Raw genomic sequence first — 27,074 nt, 5'->3', positions numbered from 1 at the left:
TGAACAGTTTTAAAGTTATTAAGTTTAAAATAAAGTAAAGAAAGCATTTTTTTATAACTTTATTTCTTTTAAAAATGGTAAAATCGTTTAAATCAACGATCGATGGAGCAATGATATCATTTTCAATTTTATAACCATAAAAATTACAGTTACAAATTGTGTTCAAAACTAGTTCTTCAAAAATTATTAAAATTGAAGGAAAAAAATGGCTTCATTCAAACAAAATTGACATTATCGAAAAGTACTTTTTTAAACCTTAAGGCCGGTTAAAAATTATTTTTGTGCGATAATATGCTTTCATGTTATGGCGGAAACAAGTTAAGCTCCGTTTTTAGTTTTTTAACATAGCTTCTGATTAAAATTTAGAAAAATACGTAGTTAGTGGGCCTAAAGGCCCACTAATGAACACATTTTTTCAAATTTTACCCAAGATGCAATACCTCAAAGCCAATGATTTATGCTGCGCATTTCTCTAACAATCAAGACACGCTTTTACCAAACCTGTATAGAGAGATTTCACTGCAAAATAAATACTATAAAAGTAACAAAAAAAGAAGAAGAAAGCAAACATTGTTAAAAGATTATAGAATCTGAACCCTGTGGAATAAAAGGTTTGAAAAACTGGTTTTTTTTTTTTTTTTTTTTTTTTTTTTTAATTCCTTAAAATTTTTAAGTACTAAATTTAGCGGTTTTCTTTTTTTTATAGAAATTAAAATTTGATTGATCCAACAAATAATAATTTTCAAATGAATGGGGCATTAAAAAAAGCAACAGAAAATATCACGATAATTGAAAACTTGAGGCTTCAAATTAAAATTCAATCATACCAGATTTTATACAATCGACAAACGTAATTACACGTCGCAATGAATTGCAATTTCATATAGCAAAGTAAAATCATTTTAATACGTCGTTCAAGGGATTTCACAAAAACGACAGATTAACGAGATGTTACATATTAATAACGACTTAATATGTGTTGACACCAATAATTCTATTTCATCTGTTCCGAATTCTTCCCTTTTGTTAGCTTTCTTTCTTGATACATCCAGTAAATATATCTTCACGACCATGCTTTCGATTTATCAAATTCAATGTCTGAGAAAACAAAAACAAAAGCTTTATTCACTCTTCCTAGAGAAATTAAGCACTTTATAAGGACCCATTTTCAAAATTAAGCACTTTTAAAGTGCTTAAAAATACTTAAGCAAGGTTTTTAAATGTAACAACTTTTTAAGCACTTTTCATGACATTACGCACCCTATAAGAATTTCTGCGCCTCAAGTTCCTACAATTTCTGGTTTAATCAATAGATTTTTGATTAAAAAAAATTAATAGATTAATAAATGTAATTCTTCTTCTTTTTTTTTCCAGCTTTTAGTTTTAAATATTTTTGCCAAATGAGGCACTACTTTCCCTCTTGAAGCAACTTAATAACAGAAGTTGGGCTTTTACCCTTTTAAAACATCTATGGTTTAGAAAAAGAATCAAACCTGGTCGTCTTGCCCTGGCACCATAACAAATTAAGTAACTCTTTTTAAACTTACATTCATATTCTAAACAATTATATGAAATTCCATCATCAAGAAAATTGTCTTTTATTAATATTCTTGATTTCTATAATAGCAAACATATGAAAATAAACATCCTTATTTGCATATAATATATGCGCATAATTGGTCAACAAGAATATTAAATGTTCTACTTCACATCAGTAGATTCTTATTTAAAGAAAATCAGTAAATATTTTTATTTATTATTTAAATACGATTATTAATATATTTAATTCTTATAATTTTCTTAATTTTTTGTTATTTTAATAAAAATGTTGGTGTCAAAACAAAATAACAAAATTCTGATCGAAATATTCTCATAAAATTGGAATTTTAATTACATCTATAACATATTTTAAATTTTAATTAATATCTCCAAATTTCTAATGACCTTCATTGTATACTAATTTCATTATAATACTACTAGATTTTCAAAGAGAAAAAATATCTCCCAGTTTTTATAACAATAATAAATGCTGTTTTAAATGTTCCAATTTTGTTATTTTTATCTTTTAGTCTATAATATATTTTATGGTTACATATTACAAATACTATGGAATCTATGAAGTAAAATATAGAAGAACTCCTCTCCCTTCCTCTATATATTGATATTCTCTCTATAGAGTCTGAAATGGACTCCTGGTAACAAGAATCGTCTACTCTGCTGGTGCTATAAATAAAACTCCAGGCGTGTTCATATGTATCCAGTAATCAATGATACGACAGTGTCATGCATGTATCGCATCTCAAGGGAAGGGGAAGAATTCGATCATACGTTGTAATAACTAACGTTGCTTTCGATATTAAAACCAATAAACATTTACTCATTAATCTTTGTTTTGTGCCCTTTCATATCTTATATTTCAGATACCCCCTGATTTCGGGCGCTTCTGCCTATATGTTTATATGCAAGTCTAGTTCCTTTGGATGTGATCTATACTTTTGGAAGTTTGCACAGAGAAAATATAGACCTGTATATAGAACTTTTTAGAAATGTAGGATTTCTAATAATTTCTATATATTAAAAAAATTATATACACTGATGAAAAAATTTTCATAAAAAAATTATGCATATTTATTGTAGTCAGAAAGTAACCACTGTATTGGTTCATAAATAAGACATTAAAGAAAAAACAGTTTCGTCAATTATTACTGCAGTTAAAATTCTCGGAAAATCGGAAGCTACTTATAAAAAAGCAATTAACACTTGCCACCGAATCCTATGTTATTCTTAGCTTCTGTTGTATGAATCTCATTCTTAACTTGAGCCAAGATATATATATTCTTTTTCCAGATCAGTTAATACAGAGTATGACATCATAAAAAACTGAAATTTTAAAGCATGCAAGAAAAGATAAGTTTAATAAAATATCTAGAAAGTGGGATAACAAAATAAAGACATGGAAAAAATTTCATTGATATATACGAAGTATGATATCGACAATTTTAGAAAACCTTTGTTATTGGTAATTTTTTTAAATAATTTTTTGATAGTTTAATTCTTGTAAACATTCTTTCACCCTAAAAAATTAATGACATAATTAATTTAATACAAAGACAATGAAAAATTGATAGTGCATAATTCTATGTATTAAAATTTTTGTATACTGAAATTTCTTTATTAAGAATTTTTTTCAGAAAATTTCAAACTCGATATATAAAGTTTCGCAATATTTCTAAAACTGACTTTTAAATGGCACCGCTTCTAAAAAAATCAATATTTTGTACAATTAATATATTACCTGATAATTAAAAAAATAAAATTATCAAAATTTTGTATTCTTATTGAAAATTAATACATGTACAAAATTCCAGTAGGACGCTAGTGCAAAATTGATAATGTTGTTCCATCCTTACTAACAAGAATCATTTTCAAGTTAAGCAAAAGGTTTAAAAATAAATCATATGGGTTAATTTAACATTTCATTACCAGTCTGAAGCAAAACTAGGAGTAAACGAAGGCAACTGTGGTCAAAAGAGGAAGGATGACCCTTGCAATGTCACCACCTTTCTCCAAATTTTTACATACGAATGGGATGATATTTACCCACAATTAATTTAAATTTGCAACAGGTCTGTGTTACACAGCAGACATCTGAACATTAAAGAATCTCAAACCCATCATTTCAATTTTCTGAATCCAATGACTATCCCCAGATCATGGTAATCTTACAAACTGGTTGAACAGATATATGTTGCAAAGCATTCACAAACATGCACAGTAAGTATTCTTATCAAGATGAACATCTATCAGGTTTTTCTAATACTAAATAGCAACACATCCATTGGAGCTTCAATACCCCTGAAATTTTAAATTTCTCATTTCAAAAGCCTTTTTAACTTTATTTTTTGAGAGTTGAACAAACAACGAAAACGAAGAAAAAAATAATAATAAAAACCAAAGGAGAAAACAAAATACATTTTTTTTTTAAAAAAAGGAATCAATAATTAGTAGATGGGCAATTTGAGGTTAAACATCAGATAGCCCTTAAAAGCATCAAAATTTCCTCATTGCATTCAGCTGAATGAAGTATTAGTGAAGAAAAAAACAACTCTTCTCCCATAAAATTTTGCTTGTACCAGAGCTGATTTTTCAGTAGTGCTGGTTTGGTATGTAGTCAACTGATGCTTTTTTTTTTTTTTTTTTCCCCCACACCATGTCAAGATTCACCCCCTCCCCCCCCCCACACACACACCTCTTTTTTTTAAATTACATTCTACTTGCTTTTACTTTCATGATATCTCAACAGAAATTTCACTGGCATACTTATTTTGTTAGAAGCATTTGAAAAAATTTATGTAGATAATTTTCTCAGAATCAATTCAGATGAAAATCTTTAAAACAGAGGATTAATCAGTATTATTAAAGACAAAAACAATGGACATGAATGTTTCATTATTACTCTTGCATGTGTGTTATTTGATATTCATATTTAAGCAAATGTTACTGAATGAAGCACAAGTTTCGCTATGCAAAATATTAAAAGCAAAGAAGGCGGCGTTTACTCTGATATTTTCATCTGCAAAATAGTTGGCATTAAATGTTCATATTATGTTAAGATTAAATGGAAATTGTATTACACATTGGTAATTTAATATGTTTTAAATGCAGCAAACTTCATATTTAGTTTTGAAAATAATACTTTTGAGCTACTCAAAAGGTAAGTTTTTTTTAAATTTAATATTGATTATATATATATATATATATATATATATATATATATATATATATATATATATATATATATATATATATATATATATAAATGGCAGATATATGAAAACGATGAAACTATATAATGGGCATGGCGCAGAAACTGGCAACGGAAGTAGTTTGTGTATAGCAGCGCCTTCTATTCGGAAAGAAGAAGGAACTGTACGAACGTTCACTGCTACGCCACTTGTCTCTTAGACATGCTCAAAATGAGATCATCGAATCGTATGTGCCTCCGACATTACTGAGGAGGCCGAAAAAAAAGACAGTGTGCTGTAGTAGTGCGTTTTTGATTACGGATGAAGTGTCACGAAGTGAAATTCATGCCCGGATGTCTACTATATATGTCAAAATCGTGCGTGTTTGTGCAGAATAAGCGATATCAAGAAGGCTGGGTGTCATTGAAAGACAAGATTCAGCCAGACCAGGTTCAGCGTGACATTACCCCTTCTGTCATCGCAGCAGTGGATGTTGCCGTCAAAAAAGGCAGACGATGAAAGACATTCGACTCATGTTGAGCATCAATACGGCATCGTTCCGTTGTCGGATAATGCCCGCTCACATGCTGCCATGGATATGAAAACTAAGTTGCAGAAGTTTCACTGCAAAGCCCTTACATATCCTCAATACAGTCCAGATCTCTCCCCAAGTGATTTCCATATTTTTGGAACCCTGAAGTAATACATTTGTGAGCTGCACGTCTGGGTACAATTATGTTTCCGTAGGCACCTACGAACATTTTCCCATGAAGACATTGATCGTCTTATCTCAATGTCGGATCAATGTGTTGATAGCTAAGGTAATTACATTTGGAATAATAAACGGTTTACTTATTTTTTTTCAAATCATCTCGTTTTCATTTAACTGCCGCTATACATATATATTTTATTTTGAAGCAACACAAGGGCTATATTTTCTTAATCATTTTACAAAGCAACGTATATTTACAAATCATACTTTTTTTTTCACCATGTAAATCGCCTTATCTTGCAGTGTTTCTTTTTAATGGCTATTTTGAAAAATTATGCACATACAGTTTTAGATACATGCAATGAGAGTTGCTGTACTTGAGTTACCTTTTAACAAAAAATACACCTATCAGGTGTATCAACCGAAATGGAATTTGAGGCTTCTCAAATGTTCAAAATTTACCATTACCTTCATTATTCAAGTACAGTAATATAACAATAAAACTGTTTTATAGACAGGATTATTAAGGAATTCTTTCTAATATATATTTCCCCACTTCCAACTGCTTTTAATCAACTTAGCCCTGATTTTCAAAGATAACTGACAAAAAAGACCGTAACTTAACAATTATAATTACTATTTACAGTTAATATATGTGAGGCATTGAATTATTTGCTCTCAAAAACAATTGTGCATTACTGCTTTAGAAGAAAAGTAAAATTTTCAATTAATAAAAGCTTAATAAGACCAAACAAAAAGCAAAAAAGCTTCATATTCCAGAAGGTTTAACTAAAAATCGACCAGATTTGTAGCATGCTTAAGGAATTTCAAATTAAAAGTAAATTTTACAATATTACAACACACTGCTATACAAAATGTGAAATTAATTTTATAAATGATGCTACTCAAAATATTCAAAGTCTAATTTATAATGGTTATCATATTCATAAAAGATTATCTTCCTCCACCTTAATTAGCTATACAAAAGTCACAATTTTTCTAAAAAATGATGCAGTTATTATTCATGCTAACAATTATTAAAGGCTAATTACTTTAAAAACGGACCTTTTTCAACCCTTTTCCAATAATTTATATCTCCTTCGCAATGGTATTAAAAATAAAATGTTTTAAAATTAATAATTCATAAAAATTTATATTTAAAGTTTACCGCCGTTTTCTAATTATGCTAACTTAACAAAAGTATCATAAATATGAAATGATATTTTACTAATAATCTTCAATTATACTTAAATATGATTTAATTTTTTCAGCAAACCATCTTCACAGAACTCTAAACTAAATTATATGAATTACAATAAAATTCTAAGCATTTTAAGAAGGTTTCACAATAATTATACTATAGCTTAATAACTATAACACCCAAGATCCACTTGAATTTATATATTCGAATTTCACTGCAGTAAATTATTTAATAGAATGTACAACAGATAAGTCAAAAAAACTATTAGAAACTATTTTTTTTATAATTCAAATTGTTTTAATGTAATCGTAGAAAATTTTTAAAATATACTCCTTCCACTCAAATGGAAAAACAAAATTTTCATTTCAAATTTGATATACAGTTCTAAAAATTTTCAAAACATTCAAGTTCAAAATAGTTATTGAAATGCTGAACTTCAAATCCTTGCTTTTATTAGTATCATTTTTATGAACTTATCTTTAAAATATAACTCCCAACCCCTAAAAAAACATGTCTGATGATGCCCTATTTTGAGGCAGCCAAGATCAAAGACATAGAAATTTTATGAAACTACAACACAAACTATTGAAAAAACTATCCACAAAAGGTCACAAACACGCAAAGAACTATTTCAAACATCAGCCATTTACATTTCTAGAAATGTATTACAATTAACAATTTTACAACAGTGATCCCTCGAGAAGAGTTTTCATTTGATATCTGTTAGAACTTTTTCATCTTACTAAACATTCATTTCACCTCAAAAAACTGATTTTTCATAATTTTAAAAACACAAAGATTAAAGAAGTCTTTGAAAAGTCACAGAAAAAATGTGCAGCAAATTATAGTCTGAGTCAAAATTTATAAAGATGGGTGCTTATTAAAATTTAGCTGTATTTTTAATGAAATGAAAGTACCACATTAAAAATTTTTTTTAATATAAATCCATTTTCATAGATCAATTTTTTATTGTAATTTTTAAACACACAAATCATTTAAAACAAAAAAGGAAATTAAAGAATTCCTTATAACTTTATAGGTTAACTCAAAATTTTTTAGTGAAAAGGAGGAAATAATTTCTTTTTGTCCTTAAATCTACCTGTCAGATCTGTTGTAGAAGATGAATTTGCTACAACAGATCCGACAGGTAGATTTTTTCATGAATGAATAGAAACATTAACTAGAACATTATCAAATATTCAATTACTGAAAGTAAATTCATGTGAAACTGTATAATTTCATATTAATACTTTGCAAAAAACAACAGGGTTTTATTTGCTCTCCCCCTCCCCACAAATAACATACGAAATAGATATAATTCTTCATTAAGATCAGGTGATTTTTAAATAAACTCCTAGGTTAAGTTAAAGTTTTCTCCCTAAGAATTAATAGTGTTCAATATAAATGTAATTAAACTTACAGGAATCCAATGCCCGTCCAGTTCTTTTCCATCAGAAGCCTAAAAAAGAAAAAGAAAATATCTTCATTACAAGATTTTAGTTAAATCTGAAAACCTCTCCCTCTCTCTCTCTCTCTTTTTTTTTTTTTTTTTTTTTTGCTGTCTATCAGAATATAAATATACTTAAAAATTAAATCAGCAAGGCACACTTCCAAAATAATAAAGGATTTAAAGCAAGAATGTTTATTATCAAAAGTCTATAAATTACAGCTTAAAATCCAAAAGACATTTATAGGTTATATTATAATTAATAGGTAAAATCATTATGACAAGCATTTGCTCAAACAAGAAATATCTCTTTTATTCGGGAAATCATGCAACACTACAGGGTAGGGAAAAAGGTGATTCCATAAAATGGTAGTCAAATTTCATACATCAAGTATAGAGGAGACTTAGATTTTTTACAACAATCGGTTTATAAAAAGAGCCGAAACAAATTAACATGCCAACAAAATATGACAAATATATAACAAAAAAATGAAAAGAAAGATGTTACTAGAAATTTAAGTAAGATGTATTAAAAGTGTTTTCTTAAATTTTGTGCAAATTGCAAAATTAGTGCACAAAATGAATTGGAAAATTAGCAATTTCGACTGAATTGGTATTTTTGTACATCACAAAAAGCAAGTGCAATAAGACAATATATAACAAAACATAAGCATTTCAATGAAAGAATTAACTTACATCTCTTTTCCGTTTAGCGGGAGGACCTGAAAATAAAATTGAAAAAATCTCAATAAGTACAACATATACATATATTAATTTCACATAGCAGACATCTAAAAAACACACAACCTAACTTAATTTACATTTTTTTGCCTGATTAATTTTACACAAAAAAAAATAATTATACACTTAAAATCTGCTGCATATATTATTCCCTTGTTTTAGCATAATTAAAAATATAAAATAAAAAGCAAGATCTCGATTCTAATTAATACAAATATTGAAGATATATAGAATCAAATGATCCTATTTTTAAAACATGTTTCAAGCTATTAGAAAATATTAAATGGAAAAGTCACAGTGAATGACTACTTAAAGTATATTAAGTCATATTTATATTAAACTTTAGAAAATTTCACTGGTTACGTATTAACTATAATATTTGTTGATTATTTTAAATTACAAATTTTTAAATACCTCTTCCGAATTTTAGAGGTTTTTTGCTCTACTTTTTATAACTCTTACACTCCCCCCCCCCTTTTTCAGGGAAACCTCTCTTTATATAGGGTGTCCCATCAAAATCGGATAAACTCCGCTCGGTGTGTTAGATGTTTGGAATACGTGATAAATGCCCAAAGAACTGTACCTCTACGACCTATAATTTTCAAGAAAATTGCAAGAAAAAATGTATACTGTCATATATAGTGTATAGTAAAAAAAAAAAATTTAAAAAAAAAACACTTTATTGAAAGCATGAACATCGTTACTAAAATAATAATTAGACATTAAATAACTTTAGTAGCCTTTTTGCTAGTCATTTGCTAACTTTAGTAAACTTGTGCAAATTTATTTCCGTGTTTGCATAAGTTTACACAGCAAGATGTTCCAAATGTACTGTGCGCATATTGAGGCACGTGAATTGCCATCAAGCCGTTGTCTGAATCATATTTAAAAGACTGCATCTAGTAGCTACCAGTAATCTTCACATGGCAACATATTCTGGTCATTAATATTGCAATATGTATTGTATTTGTGGTCAATGTAATGGTAATGCCTTACGAACTGCCAGAGTGTATTCTCGTCGCTATCCGTCACGCCGTCCTTCCAATGCCAAATCATCCGATGGCTGAAATACTGCAAGCGGATACCTGGCAAAAAAATCCCTAGTGTTGGCGGAAGAACGCATTGTGGCCTTACGCCAGCAAAGGAAGATGAAATACTTCGGCAAGTGGAAAAATCTCCTGAGTTGTACACTAGCCGGGGAGGTGAATGGATCCACGCACACTAGCCAGGGAGGTGAATGCGCGTAGCAGCACTGTGCATAGCTATTACGAGCAGAGGGTCACTGCCCATATCGTTACACAACCGTGCAATGTCTTCATCCAGGTGACTTTCAGTGACATATTTTGTGTATGCTTACTGCAACAGCACGAAGCCAATAATGCTTTCATTGCGCATAACTTGTGGAAGGCCAAAGCAAATTTACACGTGATAGTCTTCAACAGTTATAACAACCATATGAGATTAGGTTCCAATCCGCACGCAATCCGGCCGCAGGGACATCAGGACCACTGGTCTGTAAATGCGTTGACCGGCATACTAGATGCTATGCCCTTAGCGGCAATACGTGGCCTATGGTTCCAGCATGATGGAGCTTCGGCATATTTCAGTTCTCTAGTGCGTCATTTGCTGGATATCGAATAAGCAGGCGGCTAGATTGGACGTGTGGAGCCTGTTTTATGGCCACTACAATCCCCAGATGTGACCCTTTTAGATTTTCTCCATCTGAAGGAAGTGGTTTATCGAGACCCAGTTATTTCCGAAACAGATTTCGTTACTCGCCTCCATGGTGCGTGTACTTTTGTGAACACTACATTGCTGGAACGTGTACAGTCAACCATCTCACGACAGGCGCATGCATGCTTCCATGGGCGCGGGGGACATTTCGAACATCTTCCAATTTAAAATTATGCAGACACGTATGTTCATGTTTCGAATAAAAGGTTTTAAAAAAAAAAAAACTTAAATGACATCACACACTTTCCGAAAACCATGGATCGTAGAAGTACAGTTCATTGGGCATTTTTTATGTATGAAGCAATTAATTTGGCTATGCAGAATTTATCAGGTCTTAATGGGACACCCTGTAAATAATAGTTTGCCTGACTGACAGAGCACCACACACCCTAAACGAATAAAGTTAATGAACATAAAATTTGGCAGGAAGTTACTTCTGAAATATTAGATTCATTAAGAATATTATGCATGCAATATTTTTAATAGAAGTTTAATTAAAAAATTATCAATTAAAATCCACATTATCAACACCATAAGAGTTGCTTCAACATAATCGAATGAACTGGCATCCATTGCAATAGATCGATGACCGGACTTTAAATGCAATGGATATGAAATCCGGAAATGAAAATGAAAGACTCTCAACAATGCAGACACCAAAAAAAAGCAACTGAAAATCGCCTAAGATGCAATAAAAAATTATCAAAGTGAACCTTTCAGTTTGGGGTTGTTAGATTGAATACTGGTATCCCCTCCTTTAGCACTCATGATCATATCATACAAAAAGTTCCTAAATTCCCCAGTGTGGTAGAAGCTTTAATATAAAAGTTAATATTGAATTTTTTTTTAAAGAACCTCTATTAAAATAAGAACGATGACGAAATTAAATGTACCACTAATAACCTCAACTTTAAACTTTCTTGAAGCTCAATACAATCTGTAACAATTGAAAAAATTAAAAAAAAAAAAAAAAAAAAATTTAACCCTAAAAAATTTCTGTAATCATCTGAACTTTATATTTCAGCTCACAAAGTGCAAAAAATAAATAAAAGCAAAGTAATGTTCTTCATTTAAATATTCAACAGTACTAAGTATACAAAAAAACAAAGACTACAAATAACAGAGTCAAAATTTCTAAACATTTCTTACTGCTAATCGACCTTTATAAAATCAACTTTATTTTATCAAGGCATTATTTATTATTTATTTTATCAACCATATTATTTAATGCAATAGAACCGAGTAATTGGTATACTATTTTAAATGCCAGCTAAGCATTGCATTCAGTCAAATTCCTTAAGTATGCAAAAGAGTTACATATTTAGATAAATTAATTTCCGTTAAAATCAAAAAATATATATTCAATTCTTGTATAAAAAAATAAAATCCCACATAAACGAAAACATAAACCAACTATGTAAAGATTTAAAAAAATATTTCTGATTCTCATAAAAATCAATTCAAAAGAAAAAGGCAGCAATTACTTAGCTTTAAAACATCTCAGATTTAAAAAAAAAGTTTCCTTAATATATATTTTTTAACAAATGGGGTACCCAATTTTCTAACTTTTATTTATAAATGAGCATTCAAGCATTTTAACACATTTACTGCCAACTATGAGATAACAAATAGGTGGTGACAACTACAAATTATCTTGTAGAAAGTTAACTAACAATTGCATTTCTGGCTGTAACAATTTAAATGCACAACATTAAAGAATAAAAAAATTAATATGATCAATTTAAATGAGCTTTAAAAATTGGTCTGGCTAGGTAATCAGCACATGAAAAAAAAAGGGGGGGGGGGGCAAATTAATACAAACTGTTCAATGCAAATAACATAGGAACTATCAATGTATAGCACATTTACAAAAATATTTAACTGACTACCCTCATATTATTTTATTTATATTTAAAAAGAATAAAAAAATAAAATGATTATTCTAATTATGAGATAAAGAGATGAAATAACAAATGGCAAATAAGCGTGTTCACTAAGCAAAAGTACTTAGATCCAAAATATTTACTTAAACCTTTAAAACAGAAAATTATAAACGTGGAAAGTTTTTGAAATAACACATCTGAAGGAAAAAAAAAACTTTACCTCTTACTGGATCAGCAGGAAGGAGACGTTGTTGAACTGTATTTGAATACTGAAAATATGCATCTCCAACAGTAGGAAGAAGTTCAACACCAGGATATGTATTTAGACACTCCTAAGAAATAAGTGCAAAATTAAATATCATATTTCAAATACACTTAAAAATAATAAAAGTATTATTTTTAGCAATTGTGTTATTAAAGTAATAGAATTTACAAAAAACTCAAATGTTACCTGTGTTATTCCATCGCCACCAGGATTTGGATATGTTATTGGATAAGTCATATCTCTTGACTTATCTGAAAAACAAAGTTTTGAATTAAAATTAATAAAGTTTCTGTACAAAATACAGTTTTTAAATTGAACGATAGAAATATAAGAATACAAAAAAAAAAAAAAAAAAATATGCAATTAGAAACTGCAGCAAAATCTAAACTCTCTTAAGTATCTTAATTTAAAGTAATTAAGCACTTTTGTTATGCATGCAAGTGCAAGACAGGTGCATTTTCTAGGCATATGGTGTTTTATATTTTTGATAATGCATAGTTTCTACTGATAATTTTAACTATATAAACATTTCAATTTTTAAAATGCATTTTTTAATCTTAATATTTATTTCTATATTTGCACATCTTCTATTTTAAAATAAAAGTTATCTTTTCGATTTGACAAAAATAAAGATGATAATGTCATTATCAAAAAATTAAGTCAACTTTAAAAAAATTGGCAATAAAAACTTTTTTCAACATTTCTTAAAATCTGACAAACTACAAGTTAATACAAATGGATATATCATTTCGGAAAACGTCAACACCAATGTAAAAGCATAGTATGATAATAAAAAATCTTTTTTTTTTTTCATCGTGCTTATATAGAAACTGAATCAAAAATTAAAGAGTGATCTTAAAAAAAATATTAATATTTTATCCTGTATTAAAAAATGTTTCAAAAATCTTTCATATCATTTTGTTTTTATTTTATTCATGTTAACTTATTTTAAAATAGTAGGGTACATGGATATTCATGTATTCAAGTCAATTAATTGTAGAAATCATTTTTGAAAATATATATATATATATATATATATATATATATATATTGATAAACAAAAAACAATTCATATTTTAATTTAAATATTCTAATATGATATGATGAATTCTAAAAATAGCTATGTTTAGAGGTTCAATCAAGCTTCATCAATTGTCGACATTATCTTTAGAGGTAAATTGATACAAGAATTGAAAATTTGTGTAAAAAGCAAATTGATTACAATCAATTTATGTTACAAACATTGGAGATTTATATAATCAGTAAATAGGATATATCAGAATCTGATAAAAACTGAATCAAAAATTAATTGCTCAAATTGTGGAGGAAGGGACTTAATTTTGTTAGAATATAGTATATGCAAATTACCCGTAAGAACCACAACTGATAAGAAATCAATCAAGAGGAAAATATTTGCAAAGAATAGGAAATTTACTGCCCGAGAACAAGTATTCTGATTCATGCCAATCACGTTTCAATTCTACTCTTCACTTTTATAAGTGGTCATAACTAACCATGCAATCACTTTAATAACGAGTCTGGCAAATCAATGGAGTTCTCAGAATGATGACAATAGTTGATACCTATAATGTCTTAATCATAAATCATATTTAGAACCTAAATTCATGTTCTCAAATTAATTTGCTGCCTAAAACAACTAATATTTAAATGGAGTTAAATTTAAATTACAGTACAGATTTTAGAGCTATTATTCCATTTGGTAACTCGATCATCGGCAAACTCAAACGTTAGTGCTATTCGATTAGGGAATGATCACTAATAGAACAGATTTGACAGTTTTGTCTGAAGTCCAAAAAAAAAAAAAAGAAAAAGAATATTATCCTTTTAGTATTTAAAGAAAGGACTTTTAAAACTTCTTTTCTTAGAAAGCATTAAAGTGATACATAGCTCCAGCCAAACTTTTAAGTTCATAGACATCATCATTACAAAATTTCATGATGAGTCCATAAATCAATTGCATTTAATGTTTATATATGCAGCAACAAATAAGATTCAACATAGCCAGGATAGAAAGTGCAAATTTTCTCTTGTACTTTCATCCTGGCTATGTTGAATTATGCTAATGCTTTGTAATATTAATTTAACAATCTAGAAACATATAACATATTTAACAATTAGAAAACTTTATTTGCAACATTAAAATACTAAGAGCTAAAACATTTTAAGATAGTTGACAATCATAAGATTTGGCAAAACTTCCATGAAATTGACGACAGAACAATATCATGATGTAAATTAATTCTAATTGTCTGAGTTTTTTAGATCAAATTTTTTAATTGAAAAGAATAGCAGCAGTTAGAGATAATTTTATTATAAAATATATATATATATTGTATCATACTTCTTCTTAAGTTTAAAAAAAAAAAAATGAGATTAACATTTCCATAAGTTACTAAAAATATTTTAAGAGAAAATAATTATGATTTAAAAATTCCTATTTTTAATAATAATGCAAATAAATTCACAAAATTAAAAAGCAGCCAGCTCTGTAGTTAGATGCAAAATGAAAATAGAAAAATATCAATGCCCCCATTTTTAAAAGGTACTTTTTTAAGACAGCACAAAAAAATACATCATACTGCCTTACAATTTAACAGCACTCATCAAGTGAAAAATCTAATCTAGTGATTTAATGCTTGTCATCTTATTCAGTGAATGCTTGTCAGAATTTATTTCAAAGAAAGCATTTTTTTTTTTTTTTTTTTTAATCACGACATTAACAGTGGTAAAATCACAAATTTAAAGGTTTGATGAAGAATTAACACAGTTTAGAATTTCATTACAATAAAAATCATTGTTACATATTGCCTCCAAAGGTAATTTAATAAAATTATAAAGAAAAGATTGCATTTGAACAAAATTGGTATCACTGAAAAAGTTTTATTTTTCTAACCTTTAAAATAGCATTAAAATAATTTTTGTGTTATAATATGATTTAAATTTAGAATTAAAAAAATAATAAAGTATGCCAAATATAAATATGTAGATGTGAAGACTGTAGGATTAATAGAAAAACAAATGAATAAATTTAAACAAAAATTGCTCAAGATGTTAAAAATATTGCAGAATTATTACATAAAAGAAAATTAATGAGTCTCAAGAATGATAACACTTGATTTCAAAAATACTGAAATCCATGTTTTCATAGAGGTATGCAATATTAGTATATTTTGATGATATTGAAGAAAGTAATTAAAAAATTGTGTTAATTTTTTAATTAAACTTCTAATCAAAGTACTGTAAAATTCATCCTTAGTGATCCCCCAATACCCAAGAAATAACTTTCCGACAAATTTTAAGTTCCTAATTTCAGTAGTTTAGGTTGCTCTGTCAATGAGAATAAACCATTATATATACATATATATATGTTGAGAGAGAAAAATTATGTAAAATTAATTTTTAAAAAAAAAGAGACAAAAAAAGATATAACTTTTACATTTATATTTAGAGTACCAGATCAAGCAAAAAATTTTGTATAGACAAAAATTAAAATTTGATAAGATTGGTTCAACAAATAATAATTTTCTAAAGGATGAGGACATTTAAAGAAGGAAACTGCAGTTATTGTAATTTATGGCTTCAAACTTAAATTTCTTCATACTGGATTAAACATATTCAACTAATGCACAACAATGAATTATAATTCAATATAGCACAATAAAACCCCTTTAGTAGTTTATCCAATATGTTATTTTATAAAGAGTCTACACTATATTAAGAATAAAAGCAGTTAAGTACCATTTTCTTGTCAATTGGAAACAATCTGCATATTCTTTACCAACCCTTAAATGGTCAAATATACACTTGGGAATGATAATTAATATATATTTTTCACCATCTATAACATTAAAAATTGAAGAAGTTTGACACAATCCACATTTCATACTGCTGTTTGAAGAGTATAAAACCATTTCAGTATGCATGTATCTTGTCCTAGATTCCTTCCCTTTCATCAGTTTTCCTACTAAATACATCTGGCAAACAAAGCCATACGACTATGTGTTAAAATTACAGGATTCAACAACCAGAAACAAAAAAAGAAGAAAGTATTTCTTTGCACTTCTTGAGAAGATTAAGCACTTTTTAAGGAGCCTTTTTCAAAATGAAGCTCTTTTAAGTAAGTTGCTTAAAAACGGTTTCCAAATTTAAGTACTTTCTATGATACCACACACCCTGAGAGTTGCAATACAGTCATGGGATGGATATTTCCATCCTTCTGCACACAAAATAAAATATTAAGCATTATTTCTAAACAGAAGAGAATATATATATATATATATATATATATATATATAAACTTTGATTTTTAAACATTCTTTGCCATGCAAAATTTTTTAAAATTATGTTTGTATACAAAATGGTCAATAAAACTAATAAAAATAGAGCATATATTAAGTAACTATAGTCAAGAAAGTTGCAAATTATTGTAAAATTTAAAAGTGATATGTTTTTTTTTTTTCATGACAATTATCAAAAATCATAAACCATAATTTTACTTTAATTCACCCACTTTGTTATCCTTTAATTTCAAAGTTTGAAACTGTAAAGTCTACACCCAGTGCTTAAACAACTGAATTAGTAGTAATATTTATCTGAAATGAAGTTTCCTTACTTAATATTTTCTGGTTTATTATTATTATTATTGACATATACTTCATGATCTTAAGACTAATGGTTCTAGATATTCCTAAAGATTAGAATTCATTCAGAATTTACCCACATAATGGAGTATGGAATTAATAAAGATAAGTTAGGTGCAATTAACAGAAAACTTTTGCTACTATTAATTTAAAAGTATTTTCAAATAATACTAATAAAAATATTACTTTACATTCATTCCACATACAACATAATAGTTAAATACAACAAATTATCTTAAACAAAACTTGTCAGACAAGTTCTTTTCTCATAGAAGATTACCAAGTTTCAAGTGGAGAAAAAAGTCAGAAATGTTAAACAAATTATTTTAATAACAATATTAAAATAAGCAAACTCATATTTATTTATACTTATATATTTCTGATTAAGCATAGCAAGATTTATATACTTCTAGCAAGTTTATCAATTGCAAACTAGCCAATCAATTACTTAACAAATATTTACTAAGGACTCACCAAAGTAATACAGCAGTTAAAAACAAAAACTATATAAGAAAATACAGTAAAAAGATAAAGAAATGATTCAAAAAAGAGAGAAAGACTAGTGATGATTTATAAAATGCATTTCAACAACAACAAACAGTGAATAAACTGAGAAAAATCTTATCCAATGAATGTATATTGAAAAAAAAATCATACACAAAATAAAAATTCTCAAGGTTAATTTTTTTTACAAGGTTTAAGTATTTTAATAAAATTTCAAAAACTTGCACTTTTCTTCTTTTTTTCCCATCATTTTTAAGGTATTTTTAAAAAACCAAACTAGCAAAGTGTATAATATATCCTTAGTCAGAGATGCATATAATTTTATAAAGCTTTGGCTTCCAGAATCATAAACAATGTGACATAAAGGAATAAAACTGCTAACAAAATCATTTACAATTATCACATAATGTGAATAGTGGAAAGAATAAAACTATGTGGAAACAACTTATTAAACAACAAAAATTTAGATTTCTTAATCATCTTCTAAATATAAACCTAATACTAATTCTTACAAAAAACTTTATAAAAATCTGCTAGATTTGTATGTCTAAAAAATAATATAAATGCATCCTACATCTTAAAACAGATAACGCATAAAAGGTTATTACTTTACAATAACATAGAAATGTCACTTGAAAATTAACAGAACAAGTGAAACAAAATTCTTGTTTCAAAAAATTACTAATGTAACAATATTCAACAAAATTTTAATTCTGAAACAAATTTACAGAAATATATGTACAATATTATGAATAAAGTTAATGCCTTGAATAACAGACATTTTAAGAACAGGTACGTAGGAATTTTTATCTAACATCAAGCACCCTTCGAAAGATAAGAGAGATTATTGTTTCTATCTTTAAAGTCAAAGTATAATTAATTCCTTAAAAGAATCATTAAATGTAAAGGAATTTTACATATTATTTTAACTTTAAAGTATATTTAAATTATTTTAAATTTGTAGAAATTCACTCAAAAGATGCATAGTTATGCATTTTACTTTTAATACATAGTAAAACAGATAAACACAAATATGAAATTTCTTTAATAAATTAAAATGAAACTAATATCCAATTAAATAATGATACAAGTTATTTAGAATTGATTTTTTCATTTTAGTTTAGAAAAAATTAATAAAACTCTTTAAATTTGGTATGTATTTACAAGAAAATTTCCCCTTTACTTCACAGTTAAATGAACACAGAATACAAAAGAAAACTGCCTTACTAAATAGTCAGTGGTAAGAATAATGCAAACAAAAATCCACTGTTTTAAAAGTCAAAACATTTTTGAATCAACATAGATAATATAGAAAAAAATTTATTCCCAAAAGTGTTTTAATTAAATCTGCATAATTCCTAAGCAACAATAATGAAAAGAATTTTAAATGTTGGAAAAGAATGCAATAAATGGAACAGAAACAGATATGAACCATCAGTACCCACAGAGCAGCAAATAAACTTATCAACTGTAAATAAAAACTATTATAGCAATTAATATTTCAAAAAGATACTTTTTAATTAAAATAAATCTAAGTAATAATAATCACAAACATGTTAGAAGTCTCTCTGTAGTTGAATTATGTCATAGATATTAATTAAAATAATTCCCTGAAAATACAATCTATATATCTAATTTCAAAACATAACTTAATATTAAACTTATAAAAATTTAATTTTCAAAGGACGCTTGTAAAAATATTTTTTTAAAAAAATAATGGCAAACAAATATGTTGCTCAGTCACCAATATCAATGGTATGACTTAATCAGCTGACAGATACAACTAAAGTCCTTTATAAACTGCCAAACAATACAATTTATTAGATAAATATATAACTCACAAATTAATTGAATAATAATTAAAAATATTTAGCACATGCTTCAATGTCCTGCACCTCTAATATGTGTATTTATGGCCCACAAAAGCAATTCGGAGTTCAGAGAAATACATGTGTTGTATTCAAATGTTGTCCACTGCTCCGCGGCAGCGTGTCACATTTTAAAAATTCCAAAACAAAAATACCCAACGAGTAAAAATATTTAATAACGGAAGCACTGTTAATGAGCTAATAAGCTGTCATCATCGTTAAACTATTAAATAAGAGCATTCAAGTTTATAACAGTTTATACTGGCATATTAGCAACAAGCTTTATCATTTAACAACAATGAAGATGGAGCGACCATCTCCCGAAAACCTTGAAAGGACGACTGGTAAAGGAAGATAATGGAATTTAACAAAACTAAGGAACAGACATTTAAAAGAAAGTATAAATCTCTTACCTTGTGATTTATTTGCTATCTTATTGAAGCAATTTTGAAATACTTCATATAAATGCATCGGCTCATCATCATTTGTCGCCATGATACTACATGTACAACAAACATACTCTCCAACCAAACTAACTGTTTATAGAAAAAAAAGATCCACGATCAGTGTATGCTCCACTAGATGGCGCTTTAAGGATAAGTAGGATCGGACGAAAGATTCTCTGGGATAAACAGGAACAAAAGTCATGAAAAACTTGTAAACTTCACAGAAACATACGAATTAACGAGATATTAGGGCATGTGAGCAATTTTCAGTTATTGTGCATTAGATGGTTTCAAATTTTTCATCCTGCTAGATCTTCTTCAATGTGTATATTAAATAATTGTCAATATATTTAAATGGTACTATTTCTAGTTGGTTAGCTGGCACATAAAAGAGAAACCAGATTTTCGCATAAGTTTTCCCAAATGGATATATGAAGGAGCCTGAAGACTTAATGATTGTAGATGAATTAGATGTATCTTTTCCTATTAGCACCACAATATTGTACTTTATTTCGGGCAATATTGAACAGTTTTGTGAATAGCGAAAGCGAATGCCGTATCAAAAATACTACTCAACATTTAAAAATATTAATGAAGAGCCGAAATAATTTGTTATTACATATAAAGATATTTTCACTCTTATTATTCAGAATTCTACATCTTAATCGACATTTGGAGAAATATATTTTTGTAGAAATAAAAAAAGAGAATAATATTGAAATGTGAGAATATTCTCTTGTTGACATGCATTTCAAACTTGTGATCTGGCCGTGATTTGAATAATTACTTTAAAACGTCATTAGAAATTTTCTAAACAATGAAAAAAATGTTTGGTTGATTTTTTAACTTTCGTTATACGCTTTTATGATGCATTTCAGATGAAAAGTTGTCCATATATGTCGTATGTATATATGTAGTTGTCCGTAAAATTGCCCAATGTGCAATCATCACTAAATACTATATCAAATGCATCTATCTAAGATCTGCTCTGTAATTCAGGGAAGATCTTTTCACTTGAAATTGCTAAATTTGGCCCAAATATAATTTGAAGACTGAGAATAGACTCCGCGAAGCGATTTATCGGAATTTTAATTAATTAAAAAGCAGCAAAGTTTCGATTTCCTTTGTATTGATTTCAGAAAATATTACCACGCAAAAATAAGTTTTACAGCAGTTCACAATTCAAAAAATTTTCTTTTCAAAGACATAACTTTAATTTTGATGTGATTCTACTTTACTTTAATTTTTTTAAAATATTTTTATGATGATTTGCAGTAGTAGTTTCAATAATTATAATTTAAGTCAAGTCTGCTTCATTCAATCGTTAAATCGTTTTATTTCTTTTGTAAAAGATTATTATTCTGAAACAACTTTTTAATCAATAATTTTACTTTGCCCTTACACACATAACATGTAGACGAAGTAGATATAATATCATATACTATCATAAAATTTTCAAAAGTAATATTATTTAATATTTTTCTGAAAATTAAAACAGTGTAAAATGTAAGAACTTTATAATATTGTACAGCATTTTTTTTTCATGATCTTGAGTAATGTTATATAATACAGTATAATATACACTATTGAATAAAATTATATAGTATTGCATAATATTAATCAGTGTTATATAATATTAAGCACTATTATACTGTATTGTATTGTATTATATTATGCTATACTGAAAGACTAAAATTTGTCTATTAGGGGTGAAACATAATTTAAACTTTGACCACTTGCATAAAGATCGCTCATTAACCCTACGAATTTCAATCATTTTAATATCTCGTTACATTCATTTGCGATTTATCTTGCGCTTCAAACTCGAGACTCTTAGAATAGCAGTTCGGTGTCTTATCCACGGGACTGCAGAAATTTCACGTTTTGTTGTAGATTATAAGAATAGAGATATTTGAGGAGTTCTATATGAAGTATGCAACATTTAAGTTCAATTAACCCTTTACAGTTTCTGATTGGTAATGTAATTTAAAATAGAAAAGAGATGTTTCACTCGAAACCATGTATTTGCTATCAAAGTACATTAAGGAAATACGCGCAAATGTAAATGCTTGAAAAAATCATTTTTTAAAACCATTTATAGTTTTTTTTAGTCTGATTTATTTTATAAACAAAAAAAAATTAAGGAACCAACTCGAAATTATATGTTTCGAATTCAAACCATGAAATGAAACGATGAAACTGTTAGTTATTATCAGAGAAACATTATGTGCAGAGTCAATTGATAAGAAACATTGCAAGTAAGTTTAAGTCCTATTCATTAGTGGGCATGGACTTAGAGAAAAGGCAAGAACATAAAAATACCAGTCCTTCCTCGGACACATTCCAAGAACGTCTGCATAATGATGTGTGCACTACCAAGAAAGGTGACACCAAGCATAAGAACAGTCCACAGCAGACACGAAGGGTAAATGTGATGATAGTGAAATTATCCCAGCAGAAACATAACCAAAAAATTACATATATTATTTATTCAAATATAACTATTGCATTTTATCTATGGTTTGTTGTGCAGAGACACATTTTTCATGGTAAACTGAAATGGCACATTTCTCACTAATGAAACCAAAATTCAATAAGTTGGCGATTGCTCCCTTATTATAAAATTCAGTCCAATTTATATTAAGCATTTAAACTGACATTTATATATACGCATTTCATGCTTAGTTTTAAATTTGTAAGACTATTTGAAATAATAATTTTTTCTGATTATAATATTCACTGTTCTCTAAAAAAATTTATCTAAAATTTTATGCATATATTTATTGTGGAATAAATCTAAAACATGTCAGAAAATTTCAATATCCTTTTTTCTGCTCAATGTATATTTACTAAACTAAAAATGGTTCATTTTTTTAAAAAATATTTATTATTTTCAAATTTTAATGCTCATGTGTTAAGGTATCAGGATTACATTTTCTAATTTTTATTATTTGTGATATTTACAAATCTAATCTTCGTAAATAGCTTGTTGATTTATTGGCAATGATAAAATTGCGATGGTAATCAAAGTAGAAAAATATTAGTAAGAAATAAAAATCTGAAAATATTATAGTTACTTTTCATTTGACGAATCAGTTTTATTTTTGATTAAAATTTCGGTGCAGGTCCTAATTTCATAAATTTCATCTTTGAAATCATATCAATTCATTTTTTTCCTTAAAATATGTGCTGCTAAATAATTTAAAAATTTATAATTTTTCGAACCATATACCTCTAAAAATTTTGCTCCATTTCTATTTTATAATATATTGCTCATTAAGAATTGTTGTTTTTGTTATTTTTATTTTATTTTTGATTTATGATAAAGATTATTTTTAGCGGTTGATCGGTTCACACGTCATTTGGTCGCTATCTAAATTTTTATGCTCATTAGTTTTAATCGAGCTTGATTGAACTCACGACACTTATCGAACTTTTGTTTCTGATCGAATATTTATGCTATCGAGAATAAGTCTAGTAATTGGAAGCACTTCGGCAAGAGGCATATGCCCTTCAATTGATAGACCTTTATCACTCGGATTTATTTCAGATTGTATATGAGTGGCATATGTATTAAAATGAGTACATATGCCTTTCTTTTTTCACCTTTTAATTCACATTCATTTCTATACTATGTGTTTTTATAAATAAGAATTATAATAAATATGTAAATATATATATTTTTAAAATTCTTTTATCTTTAAAAATTTTGCTTCATTATTATTTCATGATATTTTTTTTTCATTAAATCGTGTTTTTTTTATTTGTATTAAAAATATTTTTAACAGCTGATTTGCTCTCCTTCATTTGATCGCTTTCAAAATTTTGGTGCTAATTAATCTTCATTAGGCCTGCTGGAACTTTCAATATAGAACTTTCGATATTTATCACATTTTTGATATTTATCAAACTTTCGATATTTACCAAACTTTTGATTTTTTTTTTTTTTTTGAACTTCTTAAATTTTGGACACTGATCGAACATTCATGTCGTCGAAAATAAGCATGGTATTATCTTCTGTTTGGATTCAGAGGCAACGCTTTGGGAGCACTTCGAGAAGAGATATATATATATTTGGATTGACAGACCTTTATTATTCACATTTTAGGGGAATATGCGTCAAAATGTTTATCGTTTTTACTTTTTATTTCATATGGTAATATATATTTTTAAAAAAGCAACATTTTTCAGAATTTTATATCTTTTAAAATATTTTTTCTATTTCATAGTATATTGTTTATTAATTTATTTTCTTCGTATTTAGGATAACGATTATTTTCAGTGATAGATCGGTTCACCCGTCATTCGATAACTATTTAAATTATGATGCTTATTGAATTTGTTTGGGCATTCGGTGCTGATAGAATTTTCAAGAACATAAAGAATCAATATCTTGTCATTCAAATTATATGATTGAATAATATATTGCACCTCTTTTGCATTCTTCAGAATTTAAAAATACCTCCCCCCCCCTCTTTTTAAAATATTCAATCTTTTTAAATGTATAAAAAAGGTCCCCCTTTTAAATTATTGAGATTTTTTGTTGAAATATTTTATTTGATTTTATAATGAAGATTATTTTTAATATCAGTTTTTCACTTCGCAATTTATGTAAAACTTTTTATTATTCCAATTTTTGGTTTTATATTTCGATTTTCACAATATACCTACATGTTGATAGAATAACAGAAGACAGCATTAATATTCAGACACATAAGCGTTTTGCTAGGATGTTGGTTATGAGTTTTTATGACTTTATATTAATGATGAAGTAAATGGGAGCATTTTTCATTTATTTACTCATATATGCTCATATATAGGAACAGAAAAACCACAAATGTTTTTATCATACAAATTCAAATTAACAAAGTATCTGAAAATTTATCTTTCTTAGAGAAGTTCTCATAAGTTATCAAGCTAAAAGAGGCTATATATAATTTATTATTGCAATAAATAAATCGGAATATATCGATTTATTTTGGACGATATATTGCGATGATTAAGTTCGGCCATCGCCCAGTCCTGCTTAACAGAAATATTTCTCTAGATTTACGATATTATTTTACTTTTTTTATATTAAAATTACCTATTTCATTAGTTTTTGGTTATATGTCTTCTCCTATTTATAAAATGTATTACTTAAATATCATAGAATTTTGCATAAAAAGTACTTCTTCTTTTTTCTTCCTGATTATATGTTAGTAACAATCTTTACTTATGTTACATAACCAAAATTATAATATTTTTTTCAATGATTATTATATTATATTTGTTAAAAAAATAGAATATTTAAATTCAATTCGCAGAAAACTCAATCATAAATGAAATTCATTGTAAACGTTTTAAATGTCATGATAAAATAGAAATATGAATTCAAGTCATACAACTTCCACGTGTTCAGCTCGTGATGTCATGAAAAGTGGAAGAAGCTTCTAGGTAATTCTGAAAGTAAGTGAATGAAACGTGATAGGTGTGGATTGGACAGTCATAGGTTGCCTTTGTCGCAAAGAAGCACGGTGCATATTTTTTGGCTTTGTTTGGCTCTACCTCATACTAATACTGTAAATCATCTGTGTTTAAAATCTAATATAAACCTATAATTAGATTCATATTTTTCTGTTGTACATAAAACAGAAATTTAAATATTTGCAAGAAAAAGTCAAATTTGTTATTTTGATGTTCGATGAAATTCATTTAAAAGAATATTCTGAATATTAAAGTGGGCGCATAACTGGAAATATCACGATTCTGAAGCGTCTGTTTCTAATGCCCTAGTGTTTATAATTAAAAGCATTGCATTCCAATATAAAGATATTGTGCGTGTTCTGCTGAAACATTCTATATCAGGGAAAATTTTGCACGAATTTATTTAAAAGATTATTATTGGCTTTGAAGGCACTGGGTTTACTGTTATTGGTGTTATTACTGACAACAATTCAGTTAATGGAAAAGCTATTGGACATTTTATGGGTCCACTAGAATTTTCATATTAATACCCTCACACTTTTAATAAAATTTCTGTAGTATATCTAGTTCATTTGTTCAGATATATTTGAAGCAACTGGTTATACATATATAAAAAATGGTAAAGGTTTCTTTAATGCTAATTTTGATTTGGTTCATGCAATTCAAAATAATTAGTTTTATGGCAATTTTTTATTTTACTATTCTCATTAATTTTATAGACAGCATTTTGCTTTCATTTGTTTGTGCGAATGGATATTTTTGGCGAAACTTTAAAAGAATGTATTTCTTTACTTTCTATCTGAAAATAAAATATATTATGAATCTTGTAATGTGTTTTTTTCTGTGTTTAAATTTAAATTTAAATTAAATATAAATACAATAAAGGGTAAAAGGTCAGTTAGATATGATAAAAGCTAGTTTATTAATTGTAAGAATTGTTAATATATTAAATGAAAACAGTTCTCTATATGAATAAACAAAGACTAACTGTGGACGTATTTTTTTTCAACAGAATTATTTAATATAAAAAATTTTCGCTGTTGAAATAAAAATACCATAAGGCAACGGGAAATGTTTTCTATATTTAAAGTGAACTTCATAAGTTAAAATAAGTAATTTGACAAAAGAAAATAATTGTATGCTAACTTAAGTGAAATGTAAGTGTTACTTATTACAATAACTACTAATCTTAAAAAAATTCATTTCAGGAAAAAAATTAAAAGATTTTTAACATAATTTTTAATAAAATAAAAGTACTTCATTAAACAAGAAATAATACCTCAAGTAAAATATATTTTATGGAGCTCATTCTTAATTTTATAGATATAATTCTTACAATATTGAATATAAAAATGCTCAGTGAGCTACAGAGAATCTGAAGATTTTCTACGATGTTATTTC

The 27,074-nt window shown here is 27.3% G+C and overlaps 1 protein-coding gene across 3 annotated transcripts in view; it reads right to left on the bottom strand.

Annotated features, from left to right (window-relative positions):
* LOC129960147 (transcription factor 12-like) overlaps positions 1-20,295 on the bottom strand; it is a 90,727-nt gene extending 70,432 nt beyond the window's left edge. For all 3 annotated transcript variants that reach the window (XM_056073327.1, XM_056073328.1, XM_056073329.1), the window contains exons 1-5: positions 20,175-20,295; positions 12,915-12,979; positions 12,684-12,795; positions 8,802-8,827; positions 8,079-8,117 (exon numbers count right to left, since the gene is read on the bottom strand). In XM_056073327.1, the coding sequence (XP_055929302.1) occupies positions 8,079-8,117; positions 8,802-8,827; positions 12,684-12,795; positions 12,915-12,979; positions 20,175-20,256 (324 nt within the window). In that variant the 5' untranslated portion in view covers positions 20,257-20,295. The remainder of the gene's footprint in view (positions 1-8,078; positions 8,118-8,801; positions 8,828-12,683; positions 12,796-12,914; positions 12,980-20,174) is intronic.
* Positions 20,296-27,074: the final 6,779 nt, after the last annotated feature.

This window comes from Argiope bruennichi, chromosome X2 (genome assembly GCF_947563725.1).
Source record: "Argiope bruennichi chromosome X2, qqArgBrue1.1, whole genome shotgun sequence".
Taxonomy (NCBI): Eukaryota; Metazoa; Arthropoda; class Arachnida; order Araneae; family Araneidae; genus Argiope; species Argiope bruennichi.
This window is presented reverse-complemented; position numbering and strand designations above follow the sequence as displayed.